This window comes from Poecilia latipinna, unplaced genomic scaffold (assembly GCF_001443285.1).
Source record: "Poecilia latipinna isolate Pla-1442-1.1 unplaced genomic scaffold, P_latipinna-1.0 Scaffold229, whole genome shotgun sequence".
Taxonomy (NCBI): domain Eukaryota; kingdom Metazoa; phylum Chordata; class Actinopteri; order Cyprinodontiformes; family Poeciliidae; genus Poecilia; species Poecilia latipinna.
Genome location: NW_015112845.1, coordinates 234891 through 262625, shown reverse-complemented (window position 1 = coordinate 262625; position 27735 = coordinate 234891). Strand labels below are relative to the sequence as shown.

Sequence of the window (27735 nt, the reverse complement as noted above, 5' to 3'; positions counted from 1 at the left end):
TAGAGTTTGATGAAAGCTGATCTGAATGCACCCTAACACAGAGGTTGGCCATCAGGCTCCTTAAATCCCCTGAAGACAGATGAGATAATTGCAGCCAGGTGTGTTATCTGCAGCAGGATAGCCACACCCTCCAGCAGAGATCCTCTGTGCAGGAAAGAATCTCACACAGGAACACAAAAACACACCATGGCTGGGCAGAAAACCCAAAGGAATTGCAGCTGCAAGCAAATCATGTTTTGATAAAGTATTGACTCACTTTTTAGATTTTTATTCACAAAAAACATATTTTCCCTATACACTATTGTTAGTCAATCTCATAACTCAGTAAAACATAATAGTTTGTGGCTATGATATAAAAAAAAATGTGGAAACGCTTCTGAACTGAAACGTGCTAGAGGGGAAAAAAAGCAAACAGAACCATAGTTCATTACAGTATTCTAAACTCCAACACCTGGCCACAGATGAAAACCTGAGACAACCTACTTTTAAATGGAAGTAGGACACAAATCAATCACTTTTAGCCAAACGGTGTCACAAAAGACTGATTTGAACAGATTGGCCAACACCAAATCTGAACATTGCTCCAATTTACTGCGGGGCGGATTCAATGAAATCAGCAGAAAATGTATCGATTTAGCAAAAACCTTGAGTGGTTTGCTAAAACAGGCTCCTGTTGCAAAAGAGAAAAGATAAACTTCAAACTTTGGAACGGGGATGCGAACCTGCTGCACTCTTAACCTTATTCACCGAGGCTGAAGCTTCATCTGTAGCTGCATTTTCATTACAAATGTGCGCAAAACATTGATGATATTCCACTAAAATATATATATATATATATATATATATATATATATATATATATAGTGGCGTTTCCATTAAATAAGACGCTACAAAAATCACAAGTGCAAACGTTTGTTCACACCATCAATCATTAAAAAACATGTTGCGCCATCATCCTACCTTCCACTTCCTGTTGTTGTCTTCGCCTTTTCCGCCAGTAGTAATATCCGGTTGTTGATCATGTGACTCTTGTAACAGAGTGTTCCCATTGCAAGTTTTGCGAAATATATTGATTTTGATACAGCTGAAAAGCCCTCATCATAAGTAAACTTTTAATTGAAAAAAAGTGAGTTTACCCCCTAAGTTATTGTGTTTCCATTAAGCAAATTTATTTTTGTAGCTCCAATTGCGCAATTATATGGTCAGCTGAAATGCAAGTACTGATACACTAGCAACTGACATACTTTAATGTGACGCAAATCAGCCTCTGATAGAAAAAAATGTTTAAACTCGAGTTTTGTGCATTTCTAATACCAAATAGGAGGAAACTTCTTAATGCAAATTCATGCATTACAATGTCCTCTGCAGAGATTAATCATTCCTTTTGAAGTATCTAAATTGATGTGACCTGGATCGTCAAAGTGGGAAACAGTATCACCAAACTGCACAGAAGCGGATCAATAATACATTAATGGTTAAATTAACATTAAATTAAATTCCAGCGCTTTTTAATGCCTTAAGCCCTCTTATCGACCCGAATAAGAAATACTACTTTCCGGATGCTGGTGTGTAAAAAAATCCTCTTCTACGTCTGACCCATAACGGAGTTTTTGAATACAGAGTAAACACTGCCATCTGCTGGAGGAGACGCAGCTTAACAGGAAAAACAAGAGCTCACTCCCACGTATCAAACCAACCGTTTTTTATTTGTATACAGAGCACCGGATGCTACTTTCTTTCCAATCAAAGATAAAAAACAAAAAACAAAACAAGAAGCAAATCAGATTTTAAATATGAACAGCAAGCACATTGGTGAGTGGTTTCACAATAAACACTTAATTTATGTTCATCAAAATGACTTTTTTGTTGCTTATTTTTTGAAAATTTATTCAACATACAATGTCACTGGGATACAGCAGGGGGCGGGGTTGTAAAAGGTCACAGATCTCTTATGCATTTGCTTGTTCCCCTTAAACATGTTATTGTTCATATACAGGACTCTTAAAAAGACAACAGGTCAACGACGACTTTGTTTGGGAGGAAATCACACGACCAGGAGAACTAACTGTGCACTGCCAATCTGGGTCGTTGATGTGATTTTACCAGGCTGTTTTGTAAAAGTCAGAACTGGACTCCAGGAAGTCCCACAGTGCTGGTTTGTGTGTATTTATTTATTATTTATTTATTTTTTAAGAGAGTGATTCTAAAAGCAAGGGGGCGCTCTTTGGAGACGATAAGGTGCAGAAGTGGAAGGGTCTGGAGTGGGGAGTCTCGGGAATTTACGATCGCTTTTTTCGGCTCTCCAGGTTATTGAAGTTGGCTGGCCTAATCTTCATTTCTGCAAATTCGATCGAGTGTTCGTGGCCCTTCCAGTGGAACCAGTTTATCCCCTGTGGAGAAAGAAAAAACAATAAATACAGCTGCTAACACATCATTAAAAACGCTCCACAGAGAGACACAAATCTGTTTTTCCTCACTGTTTTGCATTAAATCAAAGTAAATTTGACTTTTTTGGCGGGTGAGGAGGATTACCTGACCTAAAAATGTTAAAATAATTAGAAAGAAGACTTCTTATATCAGCTATGTTTTTTTTCTTTATAGTCAAAAAATAACATACTAATATTACTCTGCTTTTAAATAATTTGAGAAAGCTGTAAATGATGATGTCATGAATTTGTGAGCTCCTGATAAGCTTGATGTAATTTTGGCATTTCTTCTTGACATTTAAGAAAACCAACTCATAATTTAAAAGGTACATCTACCAAATATCGAGGAAATATACAAAATACTCTGTGCAAATTAAAACAAACAGAAAAAAAATGCAAACTTTTCTCACTCATAAATCTAACATTTAGCAACCCTGACTGACCTGGAACATTAGATGTTAATTTCATTTCATTTAAGTGAGAAAATGTGAAACGCACTGTTTAACCTGTCATTCACAGGTTGTCATTCACAATAACAGGGGTGTCAAACTCCAGTCCTCAAGGGCCGCTGTCCTGCGGTGTTTAGATGTGCCACAGGTAAAAAACAGTGGAATGAAATGGCTTAATTACCTCCTCCCAAATTTGGGTCCTCTCGTGAATGACAGGTTAAAATAGTAATTTTCTAACATTAAATTAAAGTTCCTAAGAGAAAAGAAACACTAAGATCATGAGAAAAATAAATCCATTGACAGGACTGCATTATTGATGGAATAAAGTTACAGAAGTACTGAAATAGGCATAAAAGCTGAGACAGTTTTTTCAAGTGAACAAAGGTTTTCAAAAAGTAAAAAAAACAAAAAACGAACATGATACATACCTTACTGTGACTGCTGTCACCGTATTTCCCCATGAGGTTTACACGATGGCAGTTTTTATACCAGAAGGCACCTTTGTAGGACAAGGCGCAGTTGGTCACAGCGATGTCGTTATCGTTGTCGTAGGTGGAGAACGGCCGGCCCTGATGGTAGGACATGGAGTCGCCTGGTAGCACATCAAATAAAACCAGTTCCACACATTCAACTCCAAATGATTGACTTGCTTAAAATAGTTTTTATCAATGGAAGAGTTCAACATTCAACATGCTTGGAAATACTTGGCTTTTTTTTTTTACAAAGGTGCCTTCGCATGACTCATAGGCCCCAATTCACCAACTCCTGGTGTTTATTTTTACATGCACTTTGGGCTCAATATTGACTGTGTAAGCATCTAATTCACAAGGTAAATAGCACTAACATGTTGGTGCAAACATGCCCACCGCCTTTCTGCATCTGATGCTCTTTCTGCTGTAAATATGACCTTCAGCTGCATAAAAAAACTAAAGTTAAAACGTAGGAATGTTTCCTCACAACAACCCCAGACTTCAACAAATGAAATATCCAGGCACTTTTATAAACTCTAAGAACAATATGTCTCTCTCTAAAGGGGAAAAAGCATGTTTAGGATCTGTCTGTCTACCTATACTGCCATTGTGTTCCACTTTTCCAGGATGGGGCCATGGGGGCAACAGGAGAAAAATCCAGAAATCCTCTACTGAGAAGGTTCATGTAATCAGTTTGTACCCAAAATTTAGCTATTTTTTAACCCAATCGGTGACCAGACGAAGCCCTTTTTATGTCTTTCCACCTTCTAGTTCCTATCTTCACTAGTAAACAAGACTCCAACATACTTCAGGCAGACACTGACCTCTGACCTCCAGGAAGCACCGTTTTCTTTTGGAGTTAAGACAAAAGCTGACTTTCACTCTGACTGCCTTCTGCACCAAACTACTTGAGTGTTTGCTGAAGGTTATTGAATATTGATACCAACAGAACCACCAAATGCGAAAACCACACCACTGCTTCTTGATATTACATGTTGATGCTCAAAACACATCACAGAGTTGGTACTTTTAAAACTTGCCACACAATTTAGAGTAGTGGGGAATTTTAAAGGATGATCTCTATAACCATCTGCCTGTTTCAGTTCCAAATGAAAGTACAAAAGACTTGAAGCTGAAAGATCCTTCAAGTGATTTAGAAGAAATTAGGCCATTTAAGTTTCCAGTGTTGTTGGTTAAAATAAGCTTTAGGTTTTGTTCTGACTTCAAACTATCAGAGTTATCCTGTAGCTTTTATGCAGTTGCAAAGTATTTTCCTTCTAGATTGAATTTTACCCTTAGCTTGTTTAATCAGAATCATAGGAATTACAATTTGAAGTTCAGCAATGAAAAGTTTAAAAAGTGGCAAAGCTAATCTTTGCAAGATCAACCATCTCACTTTATTGTCCTTATTAAACAAAAAGCAGGTGGGTAGTAGGACATTTTGCCTTGTGTAGCTGGTGGAACTGGTGGCTCAAAGTTCTACAATTTACAAATTGTTGTCAAGGGCCAAACCAATTTAAATCAAACAGCAGCAGCTCTAAACACCCCCTCAATCAAAGCATAATCTTAACATGACCCAGTCAAAGTCCAGATCTGCATCCAATTGAGAATCTGTGGTAAGGTTTTTCCATTTATGATCTACTGAGTGTCCACTCTATAAAACTGTAAGCGTTTTCAGCTTTCTTTGCTTTGGGAAAAGAGAATAAAATGGAAACCATGTGCCATTTTTCCTTGAATTTCAAAACCATGTACTCCTGTTTGTGCATCTGATAAAATCACAATAACAACATGTGGAAAAGCTCAAATGGAGGGTATATTTCAGCCACCCACTGTAAATGACGAGGATTTAAACTTCAGATTAACTTTGGACTGTTGCGTACCTGCTGTTCCACTATAAGCTCCTAAGTAGACTTTGTATCGTGTTCTCGGCTCGGCAAGCGTGAACTTGTCATACTGCGCGTAGGCCGACTCTCCGTTATCTCGCAAGTCCACCCTCAGCTCGTAATGTCCCAGAGACGTGATTTTTTGGAGGTTGGAGAGACCTATAGGCCAAGTTTAAAAAGAGCGTGTGTCAGAGGGTGTGTGGGGGAGGGAGGAGAGTGACGGATGCCAGAAGGGGAATTCTCTTACCCAGCCAGAACTCATCACTCATGTTCCCGAAGCCAGCTGTGTAGCTCTTCCAGTTCCTGAAGAATTCCAGCTTTCCGTTCTGGCGCCTGAGGAAAACCTGAGGAGTACTGGCTTTCATGAGTGCCACAACAACAGCTAAGGTCTCTCCGGGTCTGTCTATCATACATCATCAGAAAAACAGGTGCGTCGCGGCTAGCATATTCTGTGTGATCTTGTGGTGTGAAAGTGCTTCCTCACCAACCATCCTCCGCCATCTGTGGTCATGTCACAGTAGACCTGAATGGGCTGGCTCTCCTCTCCTCCTATGTAGACGGTGTACAGACCAGAGGTGGTCTCCCCATTCGACAGAATCTGAGCGCAGTCCCGGGGGCGGGCGTACATCTGTCCAGCTGGAACGCCGCCACATGTTCGAAAGACATCAGAGAAAGATAGAAGCACTTTATCTTCAAGAAATCCATCCCACACCATTCAGGGTCATGAGTGGGAATAGCTTTTGGAAAGAAAGAAAGTAAAGAAGGTTAAAAAAAAGAAGCTTTTTCCATCTGAGCAGTTTGGGGAGAAGGAAAAATAGGCACGGGTAATCTGCTTTTGCTGGAATTAGCATTAGAAGCCCATCTGGAATGTTGCGTAACCAGTAATCAGAGCCTCCAGTGCCGACAAAAATCATATTAAAAGGTGACTTTTAGTGATGGATGCAAATACCAAGAGGTTTTCTTACCTTTACTGGTGGAAAAGGTGGTGGTTATGTAGTGACTCCTCTGGCCTCCAGAGATGGCCTGAAGGCGGACACTGTACTCTGTCGAGTCAGTGAGCTGAGACATGCTATAAGACGACGCTGTGGGGCTTAGCATTACCTCCTGCAGTGACAAAATTAACAGAAGGTTGTTGCTGCAGTTGTGGCCAAATATTTTCAGATTTGGAGTTTTCCTGTCTGTAAAATCCAAAAGGTTTCCACCTAGGCCAGTTTCACACCGGGAGAGTTTTGTGGGGAGGAAGGACCACCTTTGTTTGGCCTGGTTTCTGTTCACACTATGCTTTTTAAAGTGACTCACAGCCTTCAAAACTTTGTCATGAAGTTTGAACAGATGCTGGCTCAGGGAGCTGTCAGAAAAAGCTGCCCAATGAAAGCAGGAGACGAGGCAGCGAGTAGCAGCGGTTTAAACATTTTCACATGGACGATAAAACATGTCTTGGTTCAGTTTCTCTTTTTGTATTTCACTGTAATTTCACTAGGAAACCATCACTAACAAAGATGATGCATACAACAACAAAAGTTTTAGAAGCATTTACAAGATGTACTTATTTCCAAGACTTTTAAAAACCCTTTAAAGATGTTCAGAGAGACCTTCTCCTTGATTTAATTGATTTTAGGCAGGTAGAGATATTGAAAAGAGCTTTTCTTCAGTTCAGTCCAGACAAGCCTGGCTTTGGCCTTCCTACACAGTTCTGTTCGATTCTCCTCACCCTTCACTGCTTCATCTGGGCTTTCTCGCATTGACTTGCATTTCTCCAGTAGAATTTCAACTGGGCCGCTCATCGAACAGAAGGAAAATCAATGACGTTGATTTCCTACGCTGTTTTAGAACTGAAGTCTGCCTATGGTTGTAGTTTGCCAATGGGTATTGACAAACTACAACTGGATGGTGTCCATGTTGGCCACTCTACCAAATATTGAGCAATTAAAGTCAGAGTAAGAGGAATGTTTGAGACATTTTACTGCTGGCAAAAATGTCTTTGCCCCACTCAGTAGCAGCCATCTTGTTCGTCTCGGCACGTCTCTCTTTGCAGTGGATGATGGTTGTTTGCAGCGCACGCAATTTCCAGTAATCTTCATAGCGAAGCTTCCTTCACGGTCCGCCTGGTGCATTACAGAAGTCGCAGCCAAATGTTAGCGATTGCGTAAAATTAGCAGTCGTCTCTCAAAAACTGAGGGTACAGATCCTTTGTGTGACGAAAAATATAAAACAAAGCGCGGGTGTTTACCAGGCTAAGTCTAGATCTCGAGAAGTTAGATGTTTTATAAGCGAAGAGAGTAGCAACTTGTAGTCTTTGACTGATGTAACCTAGTTGGTATAACTCCATCTACTTTGTAGACGTACCAGTGGTTTAGTTTGCTAGTGGACAGAGGAGACCAGTCCAACCTCTCACATTAAAAACACTGTTGTGTAAGAACTTTGAGATTTACTACAAATCAAAGAGCACTATTACAGACTGAGCCTAGCATATGCAGACACTGAGAGGAAGCGGGCATATATACAATGTCACCATGATCTAGAACAGACATCAAAGTTGCAACACAGTTTTTCTTGACTTAGTTAAAAGGAAAAAACAAAGAAACGGATGCAAGAAAAAGGGCTGTTCTAATTTAGGTTTCTTCACAAGTTGCTGAATGCTTGATTTTCATTGATGAGGATACCAGTATGTCTGTGCTGAGACACAAGCTCCCTCTCTCAGCCTGTAATTTATCAACTTTGATCTTGAATTTAAAAATAGCAGTGGTTTCAACTTGCCTAGATTCAAAACAACATTTGAGTCACCAGAACGGTAATGGGGACACTAAGCGAGATCACTAATGCAGATGATAAAAGGACCTAACCTTGAGGAACACCCTTAAAGGATGTTCAGCTGTCTAGAAATGAAAACACCTGTCGATTATATATGCTGAGACATGTTGGAGATAGAGTTGTGAAACCAAGACGTAACATGCTCTGCAACTCCTACATCAAACAGTTTCTGCATCAAGAGGTTCTGGTGTAAAATGTCAAAGGCCTTTAACGAGTGGCGCAGTGTTACTTCCTCGAGAGAGATCAGATAAAAGTCATCCACAACCTTCAAGCTGCTGTGATATTTTCTAAAACCAGATTGAAGACTAGATAACATTGTGTGAGGTAAAGTACTCTTTCAACAGCTTTTGCTGGGCGGCTTATTCACTATACTTTCAAAGACCAGTGTTTTTCGGGGTCCAGAGTTTTACTTTTTGTGTCACACCAGAGGTCGGATGAGTTGTCTGACCTGCCCAAATGAAGCAGAATATCTGATTACTCCGGCTTGTTTAAGTTGGTCCAAACGCCTCTGGTGCGAAGGCGCCCTTAGTCATGCCTCATGACATGTTCCTTTGTCTTGATGGAAAAAGCATTGCTCATCAACAGCTGCTTAATCATAGGGAAAAGTTGCTTTTGGAAGATTTGACACCATTCATCATTCATTCTTGGTTTGTGTTTTTTGGGGGAATTGTGAAATCTCTTGGTCCACACTTGAATGGCCTCCAGAGGCTTCACTGTCAGCTTGGCACAGGACCGGTGAGTGTCTTGCCTTTTCTTCATCATGACAGTCCTTTTCCCTAAAATCCCAAGCAACCCTTTGGAGTCCAATCCAGCAAAATGTCAATCTGAGCTGCTTGGTGTTTTTCTTGGAAATAATTTGCTCATTTGTTGCCCTTAATGATACCAGGCAATCATCCAGACGTGTCTCTCTTACATTTCTGACCACTGGGGTGAACTCAATAGCTTGGTCAAATCTTGGAATTTGCTGGACTACATTGGATAGTCTCGTCTCTCGTTGAAGTCCTGGATGGTTTGATAACTAGTTGATTTGGGTGCAGTCTTACTTACAGAGGTATTCTCACATTTGGTGCCTTTCTTACGCAAAGTAATGATGATAGCACTTGTTTTCTTATAGGTAGACATGGGAAAAGTACCCAAAAATTCCTCTATTTCAACATATATTTACTTGAGTAGAAGTGAAAGGTCGTCATCCAAGAAATTACTCAAGTAAAACAGTTTTTGATGAAAAGGCTTATGGAGAACTGAGTATCTGATCAAAACATCAGTCGTTTAATGTTCAAAAATCACATCATCAGATTTGTGAAAATAGAAAGTGATGTGGAAATGTTGGTATTTTTAAGAACTCAAATGAAAATTATTCATATAAATAACATAACTGCAAAATAATAAAATCTGATTTTCTAAGTCAGTTTCTTTCAATATAAAATTTGTGAAACTGTAACAAAAACTGCAGGTGTGTGTTTGTTCCTGGTGAATTTTGGTTAAAACAAACTCCTTTTCTATTAAGTGATGGTACTTATAGTGGAATAGAGAATCCAGAAATCTTACTCAACTAAGAGTAACAGGTACTTTATTTTACTCAAGTAAAAGTATGAAGTACCCAAGCAGATGTAACTAGTTACTACCAAACTCTGCATGGAGGTAAACATGACTGACGAAAAGTAACACTAATCCCTTCTAGATCAATCATTCTGATCTTCGGACGTATTCTTGTCAGACAAAACTTTGTTTTTTGAAATTATGCCTGCATATCATTTGGCTAAAACATCCAATGCAAATTTCTAGCGGAAAAGAACTGAAGCAGTAAAGTAAGCAATTTCAAAAGTGTACATACTCTGACTGCACCGTCAGCAGAGAAGAAGGTTAGCACATAGCCAGAGACGGCAGCGGTGGGGGGTTGCCATGTCAGAGTGGCGCTGTCAGTTTGAACGTTAACAGTCATCAGGTCGCGAGGAGGATCCACGTCTAAAAAAGAAACACAGTAAAGTTTAGAATAATTGTTCTGGAAATATTTCTTCCTCAGTGTTGCCTGACCTACCTGTGGAGAATTTAGTAACAGTGGACGCACTCCTCTGAGCTTCTTTCATACCATAAACCCCAACCGTGTAGAGAGATCCTGGAACCAAGGTGTTCATCTGGAACTCCACTACGTTCCCAGAAACGTGCTCCACCACTGGGGACGCTGGGGCGAAAACCAAATGGCACAGTCCAATCAAAGAGATCAAAACGCCGCGTCAATCAGGAAGGTTTTTAGTTGACTTCTGAGTGAGAAAATCACCTGCGTCGGTGCTGTAGGTGATGACGTAGCCGTCGACAGTGGCTACGGACGGCTGCCACAGCAGCAGAGCCGACGTGTCCGTGATGTTGATGACAGTCAGACCTCGTGGACTGTCCAAAGCTGGAGGACACACACACACACAAGAAAAACATGCTTTTTTTATTTACTAACGTCTCGACGACAAGATGGGAAAATTCTAGGAAAAGAGGAAATCCAACCTGTGGTAACCGTGCCGGTGCTGGGCTCGCTCTCCTCCAGGCCCTTCAGGGAACTCACCGTCACCTGGTACGTCTTTCCGGGAAACATATTGATCAGCACCGTCTCAGACACGCCGCCGTCCGCCGTCACGATCAATGGGCTTCCTGGGAAAGAGAGGGAACAAACAAACAAACGGCGGTGCCATGGTGACAGATCACACTGCTTTTATTATTTGCACTTCCAGCACCACTGTCTGCTGCGGTTCACTTTAAAAAGTCTGGAGCTGGACATTACAGAGGTCAAGCTTTAGAAGAGGAACTCTTGGAAACAAAAACATGTCACATAGTGCATATTAGGCATGCTGAATGAGATCCAATTTACTAATCCTAATCTGAAACTGATAATATGTCACAGGATTAAAAGATTTATTCCAAACAATCTGGGGGTGACCACCATGTCTGCATCAAACTACATGACAATCTGTCCAAATGTCATTAACATTTACAAAGAAAAAAAAATCTAAAATGATCAAGTCATTGGCAGACAGCTTTGACTACACACTTACCTCTGGCAATGCATTTTTCTTAAAAATATGATTTAATTTAAAGTGAGATAAAGAGGTTTTCCAAAGCTGTAGCATTTATTGTCATGAAGCATTATAAAACAAAGAAATAACTGACCAAAAAAATTTATCACTTTTTGTACTAAGTACTGATTATTCGTGGAGAAAAAATGACCTAACACATACAGTAACTACATCAAAAATGAGTAAATCGTAAGACTCTTTGGTTTGAAGAAAGCATCTACTCTTACAGTTACCGGAAAATGTTTCTAGGAGAAATATGTTGTCTACAAAACTTACAATATAAAAGAACTTCATACAATGTATGACATATAGCATCATGGTTTGGATCTGTGTTGAACCAGTCAAGCAAAACTTGAATGGTACAAATCAATTTAAAAAAAAAACATTAAAAGCATCTATCAGTGAGTCAAAAAAAGATACAAAACTAAGTAACATAAACTATCTCTCTGGGAAAACCTGCAGCAAACAAGTCATGTGACCAAGTCTGTAAATGCTAGAAATGTTGGTCTCTAACCCAACCACCTCTCAGGAGAATACTGTTGGGTTCTGATGCTGTTCTGCAAAAGAACCACGTATCTCTACAGCTACCGAGTCTAAAGCTGATATGAATTGTCAAACTTATTGCATATAAAAAATACAAAAACAGAACATCTATAAAGTTTCAAGTTCTTTCTGCACAAGACAAAAACTACTGTAGTATCCCGCTTCTGGCTAATTTATGTGATTTTTGCTGCACCTTTATACAAAAACACAACTATCCACCACTGCACAGTGAACTTCAACCATCAGAAAACTACAACACCTGACATCAGTTTTACCTCCTTCAAAGGGCACGTAGGTGATCCTGTAGTTATCCACCGGAAAACGTGGAATGGACCAGTGAACTATGGCGGTGGAGTCCGTCACCTCGGTGAAATGCAGTCCCCTTGGCGCACTCAGACCTAGCAGAGTGCAAAAGTGAATGTGCAGATGGTGAATTCCTGAGAGGAAAATGTCAAGAACCCATTAGACCTAATTCCATGCGACATGATTGGCCTGAACCAGAAGATCAAAGATGATTAGTGGAATTGTCATATCATCGGGCTAAAAGAACGCTTGGAAAGAAAGGAGAGTTAGTCTGAAAATGTGACATGGCAGTGTTTTTTTTTTTTTTTTCATATACCTGTCTGAGCAACCCCTGTTATAGGCTGGGAACGCTGGTCCAACGTGAGGCCGTAGAGCTCAAATTCATACTCAGTGCCACTCATGAGCCCAGTTATGACCTTTGTCCGCTCACTGCCGTGGACGCTGTACTCCTGCGGATGAGCTAATCTTTTACTGTCTCTTATTTTGATCACAAATCTGTCAAACTGGTCTTCGTCGGCCGTCCATGATAGGCGGAAGCCGTCGGCCGTGATGTCCGAAACAAAGAGCTGATCCACTTCCGGCTCTGCCTCTGGTTAGACAAGGAAACAGGAACGGGCAGCAATGGGTTTTTGGCAACAGTGATCATTGTGGAAGAGGTCAGATATCAGGGAAAGTAGAAGGTTTATGATCCAGCCTGCTCAGGTATCCGTTAGTGTAAATCAGTCCGAAGACGACCCAGGAAGCACATACAAGAAGAAGAAGATGATGAGAGGATTTTCTTGTAGTTGTTTATTGATGTCAGAGTGTTGGTCGAGATGAGTCCCCCATGCAAACTGGATTCATTCAGCGCACATCAAAGACTATAAAACTATTTATTTAAAAGGCTTAAATCAACAGACAAATTCATGCTCTGAGAGTCTGTTGATTTATCAGTGTTTTCCTAGATTTAAAAAAAAAAAAAAGTGCTTTGGGACCTGAGCTACAAAACGGCAGCAGAGGTCAACAGCAAGGTAGCATCTGTGAATTTACAACGTGAAGGAAAACACATGGCAAAATATGAAACCAAGCAAATATGCTGGCTCATATTTTGAAGGAAAGAAGAAACCCGAAGGCGTTCCATGTCTCTTCTTTATGCCGATGCAGCTGGATAACGAGAGAAGGCTTGAAATAAAGGAAGAGAGGAGAAAAAGTTCCACTATAAATGAGAGCTGGGGTTAAAAAGAAGAAGGTTGAAGGTGAAACTTCACCATAGAAAACATGGTGCATCCCTGATTGAAATCTTCAAACATGGGAAAGAGTTACAGGCGTTCACATTTCACACTAATGGATTGTGACCAGGTTGGATGTTGGACTTCAACATAGAGCGAAACTAAGTAAAACAAGCAATCATATTTTTTTTAGCTTTACATTATGTTACATATAACGTTATTCCCTCATCAAAAACATACCTGAAGTGTTGCTTCAGACTAGCCAGCAACAATTAGCAAACACCTGGTGCTACTGTGTATCTGTTGAGCTCATTGTAGGAGCTGCTTCTCAGTGAAACGCTGGTAAAAAAAAAAAAAAATTTTGTTAAAGGGTTAATGGAGGAGCCATGTTGTGATCATTTCCTGAAGGCAGTTTCAGAAAGAGCAGGAGTTTCTTAAAGAGACGGAGGGCCAATTTCAAGGCATTAAATTATGAAGTCAAATCTCTTTTGAGTCATCTTTGACATATAGCATTTTTATAACAACTGAAGGCTCGACTGTGCTGCGAAATGGCACCATGTGACTGGAAAACACACTACTGCCCCTTTAAATTTGGAAAGCTAGTTTGAACTTGGTTGATGCAAGTGTTTCCAGTAGTCTGCTGCCAGGGATAGTTACTTCATGTAGTGAAGATGATTTCATGAAGGACATCATTGGTCTGGAGGTGACATTTATTCCCATCCATCCCTAAACATTTTCACTGGGGTTTAAATCCGAGGATATGCAGGATGTTATTCTCCTAGGCAGGGGGAGTTCTTCATCAGACGGGGGTTGTGGACATTGAGAAATCCAGCCATGTTCAAAGATAAAAGACCTTTTGTCTTTACAACATTGTGAATGCATGACATGAAATGAATTGAAAGATATTTGATGACCTGATGAAAAGCTCGTTCACTAGTGCTTAAATACAGTTTCAATAACTTGTGTTCTCTATTTTTTTATGTATTATTGTTTTGTTTTTTTGTCTTTAGCTCCTTTTTCTTCTTACTGCCTTTAAAGCTGTACCTACAACCTAGCTATAATCCATCAGCACCAAATGTGAGCACTTGGAATTTATTCTTCAGTCCGTAGATTTTAATCATGATCAAGATGAATGCATCATGTTGCAATAGTGAAACTTCCTAATTGGATCTTGAGAGATAAGTTTATATGGCAGCTGAAACAAAACAAAAAATCCCAGAAGCGTTTAGTAAAACAAAGGGCCTCTCAGCGCACTGTAAGCGGTACCTGTCACAGCCACTGTAGTCAGGGGCCGAGAGAGAAGCCCCGACTCAGACACGCCGGTTAGCTTGACCTCATAGCCAATGCCGGTGATGAGGCCCCAGATGTCCAGGTGACTCTGGTCTCCTGGCACGGTGAACTCCTGAGGCTCCAGCAGCCAGCCTGAGTCTGTCACCACTATATGAAAGTGGCTAAAACCGCCACCAGAGGGGGATAACTCCTCCTGCTGTGGCGGCGGCTGCTGCCTCACTTCCCAGGACGCTCTGAAACCGTAGGGGGTTACGTTGGATATGGTCAAGTTTTCCACTTTAGGTAAAGGAGCTGGGAAGGAAGTTGGGTGTGGGGGGAAGGGGATTGATTGGAGGGGATATGACATTTCATTTAGGGAGTATGATGTATGCAGTGGTTGCAAAAGCAAATACATAGTCAGTTCTTTCAAGAGTGTGCCAAAGTATCTTAAAAAAAAAAGGTCAAAGATGCATTAAAAGTGCAATATTTTCAATATCTATCAGTTAACAACACAATAAAATAAAATGTGACCTGCATCATACTGTTTAATTTTAAAGGAATGCAAAAAGCTTTTTAATCTAGACATATAATTAGAAGAAGCCAAGTACAAAAGTGGGGAAAATGAACTCAACAACCACATTATTTTATATCATTTAATGCCTCTCTACTGCTGCCCTATCGCTGTAAACCTGAAGCCATTAAGCATACTACTGACTAAAAACAAATGCATCAGTGGGTCTTCAGCTTCTTGTTAATCAAATGTATTCGACTTTCATGCATTTGTTTGGTGTGGACTGCTTTCTATTGCAGCTTAATATTACCACCTTCCTAAAATAATGGCACAAGTCAGTTTTTGCCGAAAGTAATTTTGGCAAAAATAATCACCACCTCTTTTTTGCCAAAAAATGACATAGGCTATCAGAGGCCTATTTTCCTTTAGAGGAGCGTCAAGTTGATGAAACGAGGTACTTTATGTCAAGTTACCTTATGATTGTCCAGTTGCAACTATGCGCCCTAATGACTACGGTGTTCATTGTGCTCTTTTAGTTTTGAAAATATGAAATCTACAGCAGAAACTTTGAACATCTTGGTTTCTACACTTGATTCTTAGTCTGAAGTAAAAATACAAAACATAAGTAATCACAGTGGTCCCCTGCCTATACAAGTTAATCGTGGAAATCTTTGCCTATCCTTGCTTTTGTTTGTAGAGTATACCTAAAATATTTGAAAGAAAATGCAGCTTGAGAGGCTGATAAGCCCAGGAGCAATCCTACATGACACGCTATTGACTGGTATCTCCAAAGCACCCAATCTAGAAGAACCATTTATCTTTCTTGGATCTGATTGGTGGTACCCCAAAAGACTGTAAATATTAGCTTCTTTGGTAATGCTAAGATGTTTTCCAATGTGTGTATGAATGCATAGAGGGGGTCTCAAGTGTTCATGGTTTTTAACTCAACTATACAACAATGCTGTGGCAGCCTTCATGAGGGCAGCAAGTGATGCCTAAAGACAGCATCTACGTATAAGAAGAAATAAACTGCTGCTGGTAATGCATGCCCATTTGGCTCTGAATGCATTTTTGGATTTAACCAAACTTTAGAAAATTTCTTAAAGTAATGGATATCAGTAAAATACTTAGTACCTGTGACAGCATGGACGAACATAGACGGAGTGCGACGGCCATGAGAAATACCGTACACTTCGATATCATAGCCCGTGTCATCCATCAGGTTAGGGATTGTAATGTTACGGGCTTCACCGGGCAGCCTGAACTCCAGCGTGTCAGACTGCTGCTCCGAGTCACTAACCTGGACAACAAACCCATCAAAGTGGCCAGACAATATGTTCCAGTACAAGCTGAGGTAATGGGGGTTAGCAGACGAAGAAACTATCGGCCCCAACTGCGGGACGTCCTCTGAACAAGAGAAGAATGTGTTTTGAGTTACTTTGTCCGGAGCACATATACCGTCCAATACAGAGCAGTGTTACTGGAATACCTGTAGTAGCTACAGCCAGGAGAGGCTGTGTGTTCTGCCTGCCGCCTTTACTGGCGTAAAGCTTTATATCGTAGCTCGTGTTCGCTTTGAGCCCCGCCATTACCGTGGCGCGAACATCTCCGGGCAGAGTGCGCCCCATCGCCTGCGACGGCAAAGCAGACTCTCTGACTTCGACTACAAAAGTATCAAAGGCCTTCTCTCTCGTTCGCCATGAAAGAGAGAATCTGTCTGAGGTAACATTGGAAACAACTAGATTGGACAAATCGGGCTCCTCAGCTATAGGGAAGGAAAAAAAATAGTACACATTCAATGATTTTACAAGCTTGTGCTGGTCTCTTTCTTAAAATTTCATGCCTACAGACCTACTCAACTACTTCAGATTTCTACTTAGTAAAATACAATAGAAACAACTTTTGGAAAATACAGTCACAGTTTCCCATGATCGGCAATATACCCAAGAAAAAACTAAGCATACACCGTAATTCAGTTGCTTGTAGGACAACGTTCATTAGCAAGAGCTAGTTTTGGAGTTGCTTGACTGCCTTACACCTCTTTGAAACATAAATTAGTTTGTTCAGTATTTGATGGGACTTCCACTAGGAAATCTAGAACATATTTTCAACTTTTAAATTATCTTCAGGTGTAAACCTTGTTTCTCACTGTCAGACGACAAACTAAATTGGTAGGAATGGCCTTACAACCCTTCCCAGATTGCTGGGCAGAAACTATTCTTAATCTCTCACTAAAATTATTCAGTTTTAATGGTAGATCAAAGGTGGTCACAGTTAAAATTGATCAATCAAGTATAAAGTTATTGTGTAAGGGTGTACCTAGTTTTCGCACGACAGTCAAGGAAACTTGATTTTTTCCAAAAGTTGTCATCACTTTGACACTAAAACAAAACAAAAAAACCTACCATATCTTCCGCACTATAAGGTGCACCGGATTATAAGGCGCACCTTCAATGAATGACCTATTTTAAAACTTTTTTTTATATATAAGGCGCACTGCATTATAAGACGCATAGAATAGACGCTACAGCAGAGGCTGGAGTTTCGTTATGCATCCACTAGATGGAGCTGCACTAAAGTGAATGTCAACAAAACAGTCCGACTCTCGTCGAGGAGAGCCTTCCGCGACTGGGCCGGAGCGTGGCCGGACGATGGTCACCCTTCTCCGTTCGCGCACAGCATGTTTGTGGAGAACGTGGTGCTAAATGACCTGCAGACGACCTGATTCTAGACGGTCGGTAAGTAGATAGGTCAGTCAAATTGTATTAATAGATTACAAACCAGCGTTCTGACAACTATCCCAGCATGCACCGCGCGCTTCTTCTTCTGCGGGCGAAAATGAAGTCGGCGGCTGCTTACCGTAGTTGCTAGGCCTGTTGTGGCTCAATATTGGTCCATATATAAAGCGCACCAGATTACAAGGCGCACTGTCGGCTTTTGAGAAAATTGAAGGTTTTTAGATGCGCCTTATAGTGCGGAAAATACGGTAACTTCCTAACTTTCTGTGACATTTTAAAGTACTTGAAGTCCAAATACCTGTTGATGCAACAATACTGACAGGTCGTGTTCGAGATCCCTTGTACGTCCCATAGAGGTAGGCTATGTAATCAGTGCTGGGCCTGAGCCCTGTGACATCATGGGCCGATACATTTTGAGAAATGTTGTACTCCTTCAGCTCCATGAGCCAGTCTGAGTCAATTATCTCCAGAACAAAACCATCAAACTCCCTTTCAGTGCTGTTCCAGTGGATCATAAAGCTTTCGGACGTTAAGTTTGAGACATACACTTTGCCAACCACTGGTGTGGCAACTGAAGAAAGAAACCACAGTTAGAAATGTCAGTCATTCTGTAAAACGGATATATCAGAAACACATCTCAAGTGTTATTAGCAAATGTTTCCATTTACTTATTGTTAAAAGAATATAAACAAAAGGTGTACAAAACGCTCACCATTAACCAAAAGCAATACCTGATAGTGTGAGCAGCTGAGTAAAAGTCACATGCATATATCTGCTTAGATACTAACTGAACATCCTGCACCAGTAGTTAAATAGCAGCTTGGATTGAACACAAAGTACACCTGCTAGCTCTTTCGAAAAGGATTAATACTTACAAGCATCAATTAATTTCAGGACAAGTATTTTAGAAAGTTTGTGGTCACATTGCTTAAATCTACTGTTGTAAAAGTCTAACCAAAGTATTTGTTTTTAATGTTGTCAATGTGGTTAATGAAGGATCCATGCCTGCGGAGTTCTACTTGTCATGCAGCACATCACTTATGTTATGGACATATTGTCGCAACATGCGGAACAAATGTTTCACCTACTGATAATATTTTTATTTTACATGCAGCGATGCAGGTAGACAACTTAGTGCAAACATGCACTCGGTGTTAAACAAGGTGGCAGAATATGGTTAGCCTCTTGAGCTTTTTTTTTTTTTTTACCTTGATAACAGAAAGAAGATTTAATCATTTGCCACCTAGTGGTTCAAAAAGGAAATGAGGATATTTATTTTTGATGTTCCGGGACAAAAACAAAAACAAAAAAAAAAAAACTACCTCACTTTCATTCACTTTCAGAGTTCAGCTGAGATGAATACTCACACATGCCATGAGCTCTTAGGCAAATGATTGTTCAAGGTTAATCAACGACACACTGAATGAAGGTTGACGGATGGTTTGAAATGGTGACGGAGTCGGGCGGATGGGGTAAAATGAGTGGTATGGGGATCGGGGAGAGTGAGTTACTGTTTTTTGCTTTTGCAATCACTGTAGCACATCAGCGACAGACCTGACCACGATGCAAGTATGATGGTAGGGGGGAAGAAGGACGGGCTTCATGCACTTTGGAAGTCGGGATGGGAGTAAGGACAAAATGTTTGCTCCGCTCGACGATGCGGTTCCCAGTAACCTTCTCCTTCCCTTTCCTCAATGAAACAGAAACAGTGACTTGAGGGGTGAAACAGGTAATGCTGGTTAGGATGCAGCAGTTCAATGCACTGAGGCCACAGCGTCAGAACGTCATACCAAAAACACAAACCAGGTTATTGCGATCGACTCGGTTCATGCAGCCAAGAGTTCACGCTCCATTGTGCATTGGACAAACGAGTTATGCGTTTCGGTGCTTTTTTAAAAAACAAACAAAAAAAAACCTTGACTGAAGTAGGAATGATGTAATGGAAAGTTTTAACTGCAACGCGGCAAGTTGCGGGTACCTGTTGTGGCTTCACGGTACAGGGGCTCGAGGTAGGAGCCCTGATGCATTCCGTACAAGCCAACCATGTAGTTGGTATTGGGATTCAATCCGGAGATGACCAGGCTCGACGCGTCTCCGGACAGAGTGAGGTTCTGTCTCTCTGCGAGATCCTCCATGTTTATTACCTCAATGACAAAGCTGTCAAAGTCTCCCCCTGTGGGGCTCCAGGATGCTGTGAAGCTGTCCCATGTAATGTCAGACAGGACCAGGTTCCCTAGCGCTGGCTCCAGCCCCGCTGGTAGACAGACAAATCAAACTGGGATCAGTTGGGTTGTAGGAAAGATCATTCTTTTTTTCCAAGTTCCACTATACGACAGATACAGTCATGTGAAAAAATTAGGACCACCCTTTGAATATTTTTTTTTCAAAAGAACATACATTATCTTTGAAAAAGAAAGTTATTTACTTAAAATTTGGCCTTGTTTTACATATTGAACAAAAGATACTAATAAGATTGACTAGTCTAACCAAAGTTAGGACACTCCAACAGCCAGTGTTGGCTTGTTAAGCTTAAACAACTTTAGTGAGTCGGTTCTTGTAGCCATCTACCAGTCTGAACAGCCTATTTCAAGCAACCAAATAAGTTATAGGATCTAAAAACCAGGGCTTTGACTCAGCCCAAGAATTTCTGTTTCGTGGTGGGTTTCACCAGGTTTGCTTTGGGTCGTTATGTTACAGGATCTAATTCAACTTTATTTTATTTACAGATGCTAATCTTCAAAGAAGGTTGATTCTTTGGAGATTGAAGATCAAGTCTGTCTGCAGAAACCATGACATTTCCACCTCCATGCTTCACAGTAGACACGAAATTGTAGGTTTATGCTAAACATGTCTTGTGTTCTGGTGTCCAAATCATCGGAAAGAACATTACGGAAGATCCCAAAGTAGGTCCTATGAGGACAATTTAAAGTTTTTTGTAAACTTTTAGCATCTTTCGGTCTACTCTTAGTGTGAAATTAGCTTAGACCTGAGCATGCTGGCTGTTGTTTAGAAAAGCAGGACAGTGGAATCAGTGAGTTCAGATTGTTTTGAAGACTCTTTCAGCTTCCAGTCTTCTTTCTGAAGGCCTCAGACATGTCTTTGGATCTCACCACGGTGTTCACTTGGTCTTCAAAAGTCAAGAGTTATTCCTCTACAGTCATATAATTTTATAAATAAGTATGATATATAAAGGTTTAATTGTTTTGAAGGAATCCGTAATTTTTTCAGGACCACTGAACTTGATCTTAGATACTCTTATGTCAAAAGAGGATGTCCTAATGTTTTCAAATTACTGTAAATATACAAACTAGACACAGATCTTTGAGCTTTTATTTTGTGTTTCTTAGCTTGTCACCTCAATCAAAAGCAAAAATTTCAAGCCAATTTTGGGAATCATTTGTTCAAAATTCAAAAAGTGTTCATCGTTTTACCTGTTCTAGTTCTAAACATAAAAAGTAACTTGCCATAAATATTAGGAAAAGCAACACCTTCACAGTTCTTTCCACCAAACTCACTGAGTGCTAAACCAGATCCTAAAGCAGCAGCAGACAAGAGGAGTATGAAGAACTCATTTGTGTGGGCTTAAGGAGATCATTGTTTCTTTAAAACATCCAATTTACTTTTATTTTTAGGTTTAACTTGAGACAAAAATAATAAAAAATACTGAACTCTAAAAAAATCAGACTAACAACATTAACAATGAGACTAAATATAAGTGTAGTTTAAATGTCATCTACATAAGTTCAAAATACATCAGCAAGAGGAGGAAAAACTAAAAGAAATAAAGTTTGGTAATAACAGAACAATGACGTGGCTCGGTCTGTGGAAAACCAAATTGTTTCATTCATTAGTTCATTCTGGGTTCCTGCTGGAACTAGATCTGATTTTGCACCAGAACTGTTTTTAGTGGGGGAAAAAACAAATTCTTTCAGTAATCAGTTTTTTTTCCAAGTGCCAGTGGATTTTGGGAAACGTTTATATTTCTGTATGAAAGTCAGCCAGTTGGTGGATTTTACCCACAGATTTTGGACTGAGTAGAGGGATTAAAATCCTTGGACTCATGCTTTCTTTTCTGCCGCTCCAATTTGCCCTCATTTACTTGAATCCTTCTTTGCCATCCAAATTATATCTTAGCTTTGCCACAAGTAGAACTTAAACATCTTCAGATCTGCGTGTCCGACCTTCCGAAACTGAACTTTTGTAATGAAGACGAGGCAAGGAAATTTAAGTCAGGACAGCAGAGTATAACTTTGTGGATGCCTGATGTTTTCTAGAAAATATACTTTGACAGAGGGCGAATTTAGCTCAAGCTAATACTGTAGAAACAAAACAATGTTTTATATCTAGTAAAAACCCTGAACTGCAGCAAATTCAGACTGAACAGCATGTGTAACCAGCAGGCTGGTTCTGTGATTAACTCATGTCAGCCGTACTGTCGAGATTCACCACCAATAAAATTTCACAATAATGGGGATATAAAGTAAGATTTTTTGGGGGTTTGGAAATAAGTGGTGCTTCTGATCAGCTTCATTCTGGCTGAATTTTATATGAGGGCCCGCAACATTTATAACCGTATAGACGGAAAGCTGTTAGCCTGAAGCATTTACATTCATTTATTTTGTTACATTTGATCAAATGTGTAACTTCACTGAATCCTATTTTTTTTATTTTGAAAATAATGTTGAAATAAATTATTAGAAAATAAATTGGTAGAAAGATAATACTAATTTATGTAACTATTTCCCATTCTCCATGTTTTCCAACTATTCAGATCAGTTTCCTCTCCATATGTAGGTAAGACGTTGCCTAAAATTTAAGCTTCATAACCACAAAAAAATAATTTGTGAAATTTAAAAAAGTGTGTTTTGGACATTATGATTTAAATTATAGTTGTTTTTATTTCTTTTTGTGTGTGTAAATTTCCAGTGTATTTCCGGGCAATTTTGGCATTTATTTCCCAAAACGTTTTGGACTTGATCCAAAACCTTCCAATTTTTTTGTTCCCTTTGCTGGTCAGTATCTATTCAGAGGTAAGGCAAAGAAAACCTGTAAAACAAAAACATGAACCATCTGTGGCAGGAAAGCAGCCGTTCACCCAGCATGAGCCTCTTACATGACAGACAAACAATGAGATGAGGATGATGGGGTTGGGATGATGACGGTGGCAAGAGACATTTTGCTCGGTGTACCTGTTGCAGTAAAAACTCTGAGCGGTACAGATCGCCTCCCTTCCATCAGCCCTTGCAGTGTTATTTCATACATCGTCGAGGGCAACAGCCCCTCAATTTCGGCCTTCCTAAAACTCCCGGGCAATTCGTTCGCTTGAGGCTGCGTCGCTGCAGCTGACACGGCAACCATCTCCACCAAAAAGCTGTCGAACGCGTCGTCGGGCGCCGACCACGTCAGGCTCACGCTCGTGGCGGTAACGTTGACCGCGAGGCCACTTATCAGCTCCATGCCTGAGCTTTCAATCTCAGCCCCAGAGACCATCGCATCATTTTCTGAGGGTGATTCACTGTGAACCTTGTCGACACGTTCAAGGTTCTCTTCCTCCTTGGCGGGCTCTGGGGCCGTCGGGGCTTCTTTGATGCTCAGCGCGAGAACGTCTGGGGGTGCTACAGTGGATAAAAGCTGGTTAAATTTGTGAATTTCCTGCTAAGTTTGTTGATAACTGAAAAAAACCTTGGAGGAAAAATCAAACAAACAAAACAATAAGAGCTTAAATAAACAATTCTGCACAGACTTTTCTCCAAGCTCAATCTAAGCCGTTAATGACACTTGACTGGGAGCCATTAACTTCTTGAAGGAGCTGAGTAGCCCACCGCAGTGGAAGTACGCAGCTCTCTTCAACTAGCAAAGCCATGCACAGCCGCTCGGCTTCCTGCCGCTCTAAACCAAAACTAAAGAGTCAGTCGGACGGATGGACTTGTGAGTGACATTTGCCGTCTTTTCTTCTGACTGCAAGAGATTTATTAGATTGTGGGGATGGAAGTAAAGAAGTGAATCAAGTAGCAGGAAGAATAGTAAACTGGAAAAGTATTCACACACCCCTGAACCCTTTCACATTTTTTACATTCCAGTCTCAAACCTCAGTGTTCGTCGGTGGGATTTAATGAAGATCAACATAGTTTGTGTAAAAAATAAAAATAAAAGGGGCAGTACTGTGTATTATCCAGGCACATAGAGCCATTTTATATCACAATCAAGTAGCTATGTTAACTTCAGTTGTTTAAAATATGCTACATATAACCATACATACATACATACATACATACATACATATACATACATGTATATCCCATAATTTAAGAGACATTTGACTTTGTAATTTAAAGCTTTGAAATTGGGCCTCTATCTCTTTAAGAAACTCCTGCTCTTTCTGAAGTTCCGCCTTCAGGAACTTCAGAAAGCTCCTCTATTAACTCTTTAGCAATGTTTTTACTAATGTTGCACTGAGAAGTAGTTCCTATAATGAGCTCTGCAGATGTTTAGCTCCACCGGTTGTCTGCTAATTGCTGCTGGCTAGTCTGAGGAGCTCAATGAAAGAGTTGCGCTCTGTGAGGCGGAGGCTGGGAAGTGTGGAAACCGCTGCTCCGACAATCATTATAACACAATGTCAAGCTCAGAAAAGTTGATTTTACATAATACTGTCTCTAATGGCAATTATTTTTAAACCAGCTTTTGGGACCCCAAAGATTTATTTATTTTTATTTTTTTTACAAATACATATTTTGCAAGTAAACTGCTAGAAAAATCATCAAGTGAGGTGTCTTTATATTGTTGAGTTTTTATTAATATGAGCAATATTAGTGGTTAAAAGTAATTCCATCAATAGAATTTGATATAATAATTATGAATCTAGAGTATCTCCTTTAACATGTCTGCCAGACTTTTTAAACCAACAATGCAGTCATTTGTACCCACCAACATGTTGGTCTATCTACCAGTGCACTGTCATTTATTTGTAAGTGTAAAATGCAGTTTTGGTGAAAAGGGCTCCAGCCCCAGGGGCCCACGTCCTTCTACATCCGGCCCTGGTCACAAGTCAATGCTTTAGCAGCATTAAATCAATGGAAAAGCTGCTTCTACAGTCACCACACATTTAGTGACAATTCCTCCCTACTCTTGAGCCAAATAGCTCCATCTCAGTCAGACTGGATGGAGAGAGTCTGTGAACGTCAATGTTCCAGTCATGCTGCTGATGCCCAGTTTTATTTAGGTAATGGTTTAGCCTCTACTATTCCGTTTTGGACTAATCAGAATTTGTTATTCTACATGATTGGGACATCTTATGGCTTTTCACTGTCGGCCAGATTTGTGGAGTCCTTAACAAAAAAAAAGAATTTGAAAAAATTCAGGAGGTGTGAATACTTTAGCAACGTACAGTAGTGGCACGAAGCCCCTTGTAAGTCAAACAGTTGCGATTTAAAAGAGAAAAAAAGAAAAACCTCAGAAAGCAACATCCTGGTTTGGCCCTGGCAGATGATAAACAGGATGAGTTCTTTGGCCTTTTTGGAAAGACAAGTCAGAGTGGAAGTGGTGTGTTCTGTTCGTATAAAGGCATGCGAGAGTGATCGAGACCACACGGCTGGTCTGTGACACACAGGGTCTGCTTTGTAACGAGAAACTGTGAAAAATTGTTCACTTAAACAAACCCTTGTACCTGAAACCGCAACAGCTTCCTGTAGTGCAGGTCCCTGGCTACTCTTTACTCCAAACAACTCAGTTTGATATTCTGCTGTCGGCTCCGGGCCGCCGACACGGGAATCTCCAGGGAGCTGGACCTCGCTCCCGTCCCGTGATATCTGAGCGTCCTTATACCGTACGGCAGCGCCGACGGAGGCGCCAGGAGTTTTTAACTCCCAAGAGAGGTCAAGTCCGTCGGACACAACGCCCGAGGTGGTCAGAGTTCCACGCTCATCCTCAGCCTCCGTCTCGGAAACCTGTGACTCTGGCGGGTCTAAAATTACAGAGCTAGTGACATTGTCCTCCGAGCCTGTAGGGGTCCTCTGTTCACGGTCGTCTGAGGCAGCTAAATAAAAAGTGAAAGTGGCTACAAGGAAAAAAACAAAAAGGCACAAATCCAGACAGAATGACATCTTATCTCCAGTGCTTCCAGAGGATTTACTCAAATCTTCATTGATCTATTTGATAGTATAAATGTATCTTTAGCTTAGACGTGATAGCTACATTTTTGCATAGTTTACATAGTCACTATTGCATAAAATGACATGTTACCCCTTAAACTTTTTTCACAAACAAAACATTGTTTTTTTTTTGTTTTTTTTTGTAAATCTCACAATAATGAAATGAGGTGAAAAAGAATGTCAGGTATGTTTTGCCAGGCGCCACAGGGTCTAATTTATATAATGGAGTATTAGGACCAGGCTGAGAATTGAACACCTCGTGAAGACATACTTGTTTTGAAAATAAGAAAATGTTTCATCTTTTAATACATCAGCAGCAGATTCATATCAGTAGCAGGACTTTGAAATGATTAAGCAAATGAAAAAAAAAACAAACAAAAAAACACGGATGTGCCAAGCTGGTCACATCAGATCTCGAAAACTCACAGCTTTTTACTAACAGAACTTTTTTTTTATTTTTTTCATAATTTTGCAACACTCTCCTGGTAATATTGCATCTTTATTAATATCATGACTTTTATGCTCGTAAATAAAACAAATTCTCTTAGTCTGGCCCTAGTGCTCCTTAATAAAACTACAATCTTCACCAGTTTTATAAGGTCTTCTGTTGATATATTTTTAAAAAAAAGACTAAATCAGTTTCTTATGGCTCATTTTTCGCTACACTTTTCCCCAATTTTTCAACAAGCCGCATATAAACCTAAAACCATTAACTGAAACTAATTTGTTTGAAAAAGTAAAATGAAGCATTGAAAAGATGAGCATTTAGAAAAAATATCCACCTGTAAACTTCGAGCTCTTGGGCGACCCACCTGTGGACGCCGTCAGGGAGACGGGTTTGCTCCTCCTGTGTCCCCGCTCCGCCGCCAGCGTCAGCGTGTAGCTCGTACCAGGAACCAGGTTCTGCAGCACGTAGGCGCTTTCAGAGGCCGGGATCTCCACCTGCTCCGCCTGGCCGTCTCTAGACATGTACGCCAGCCTGTAGCCGCCGACCTTGGCCTGGGGTTTCTGCCAGGCGACGGTGAGAGACGTCTCGGTGGAGCGGACCTCTCTGAAGTCTCTGGGGGGGTCGAGGTCTGACAGAGGGCACGCACAGAAGCTCGCATCATATCTCGACGTCTCCCAATGTTCTCGACATGTAATCGTGAGTTATCGGTGCTAGCGAAAGTTTTATCTGCGCTTGTATCAACAGAACGTTCTGTGGATATATGGAAGAAGTGTGTTTGGACAGCTGTGTGGTGTTTTCTCTCACCGGTTGCTGCATTTGTAGTGGCAGGGAGGCTTTCTCTTTCATTCTTCACAGCTGTCACTCCCACTCCGTACTCCGTCCCCGGCTTCAGCCCTGTAGCAGAAACAACATGGAGGGTAAATGATGATACGGTGAGAGTAAAGGCGCTCTGGAGCGTCACATTCATGCACACACAGCAAAAACACTGTTTTTTGGTCCAATTTCTAGTGTAGATTATTTCACTTATGAAATAGGAAAAATGTCTTGTGATAGCTCAAAAAATCTGCCAGTAAATTATTTTAGAAATATTATGAAATTACTGACTTAAAACAGGCTCTTATATCTTGTTAAAAAGTACGACAGCATATTTGGGCCATTGGAAATAGAAAACAAAAGAGGAGTAAATTTTCACCAGAAAAACTCTGAAATTTGAGATTAATCTCAAAATTATTTAATTGACTTTCTGAGTTTTAAAGGTCAATAATTTGGTCAAAGAAAATTGTCTAGAAAAAACAAACAACTCAAATTCTGAGTTTGAAAAGTCAAAAATTTGCTACATTTTGAAACTTATAAAAGTTTCTACTTTAGACACAGAAATTTCTCAAACATTTCTGAGATTAATTTTAAGTTTATTTCAAGCCAATTTTCAACTTGTCAAACTGTGAAATTTCCTTTTTTCCTTCTAGA

General features: G+C 40.3%; 1 protein-coding gene across 8 annotated transcripts in view; it reads right to left on the bottom strand.

The window, feature by feature from the left end:
• Positions 1-1685: 1685 nt before the first annotated feature.
• The window catches only part of tnca (tenascin Ca), a 67787-nt gene continuing 41737 nt past the window's right edge, over positions 1686-27735 (bottom strand). For 2 of the 8 annotated variants that reach the window (XM_015032046.1, XM_015032045.1), the window contains 21 exons: positions 27073-27162; positions 26633-26896; positions 25337-25726; positions 22863-23288; positions 19652-19927; positions 17972-18244; positions 16425-16700; positions 16070-16342; positions 14422-14736; positions 12264-12536; positions 11920-12042; positions 10536-10679; positions 10318-10437; positions 10078-10221; positions 9874-10004; positions 6194-6332; positions 5713-5864; positions 5476-5572; positions 5226-5387; positions 3304-3467; positions 1686-2390 (listed from right to left, as the gene is read on the bottom strand). In XM_015032046.1, the coding sequence (XP_014887532.1) occupies positions 2280-2390; positions 3304-3467; positions 5226-5387; positions 5476-5572; positions 5713-5864; positions 6194-6332; positions 9874-10004; positions 10078-10221; positions 10318-10437; positions 10536-10679; positions 11920-12042; positions 12264-12536; positions 14422-14736; positions 16070-16342; positions 16425-16700; positions 17972-18244; positions 19652-19927; positions 22863-23288; positions 25337-25726; positions 26633-26896; positions 27073-27162 (4343 nt within the window). In that variant the 3' untranslated portion in view covers positions 1686-2279. The remainder of the gene's footprint in view (positions 2391-3303; positions 3468-5225; positions 5388-5475; positions 5573-5712; positions 5865-6193; positions 6333-9873; positions 10005-10077; positions 10222-10317; positions 10438-10535; positions 10680-11919; positions 12043-12263; positions 12537-14421; positions 14737-16069; positions 16343-16424; positions 16701-17971; positions 18245-19651; positions 19928-22862; positions 23289-25336; positions 25727-26632; positions 26897-27072; positions 27163-27735) is intronic. The other 6 variants (XM_015032047.1, XM_015032048.1, XM_015032049.1 and 3 more) reach the window with 6 other exon arrangements.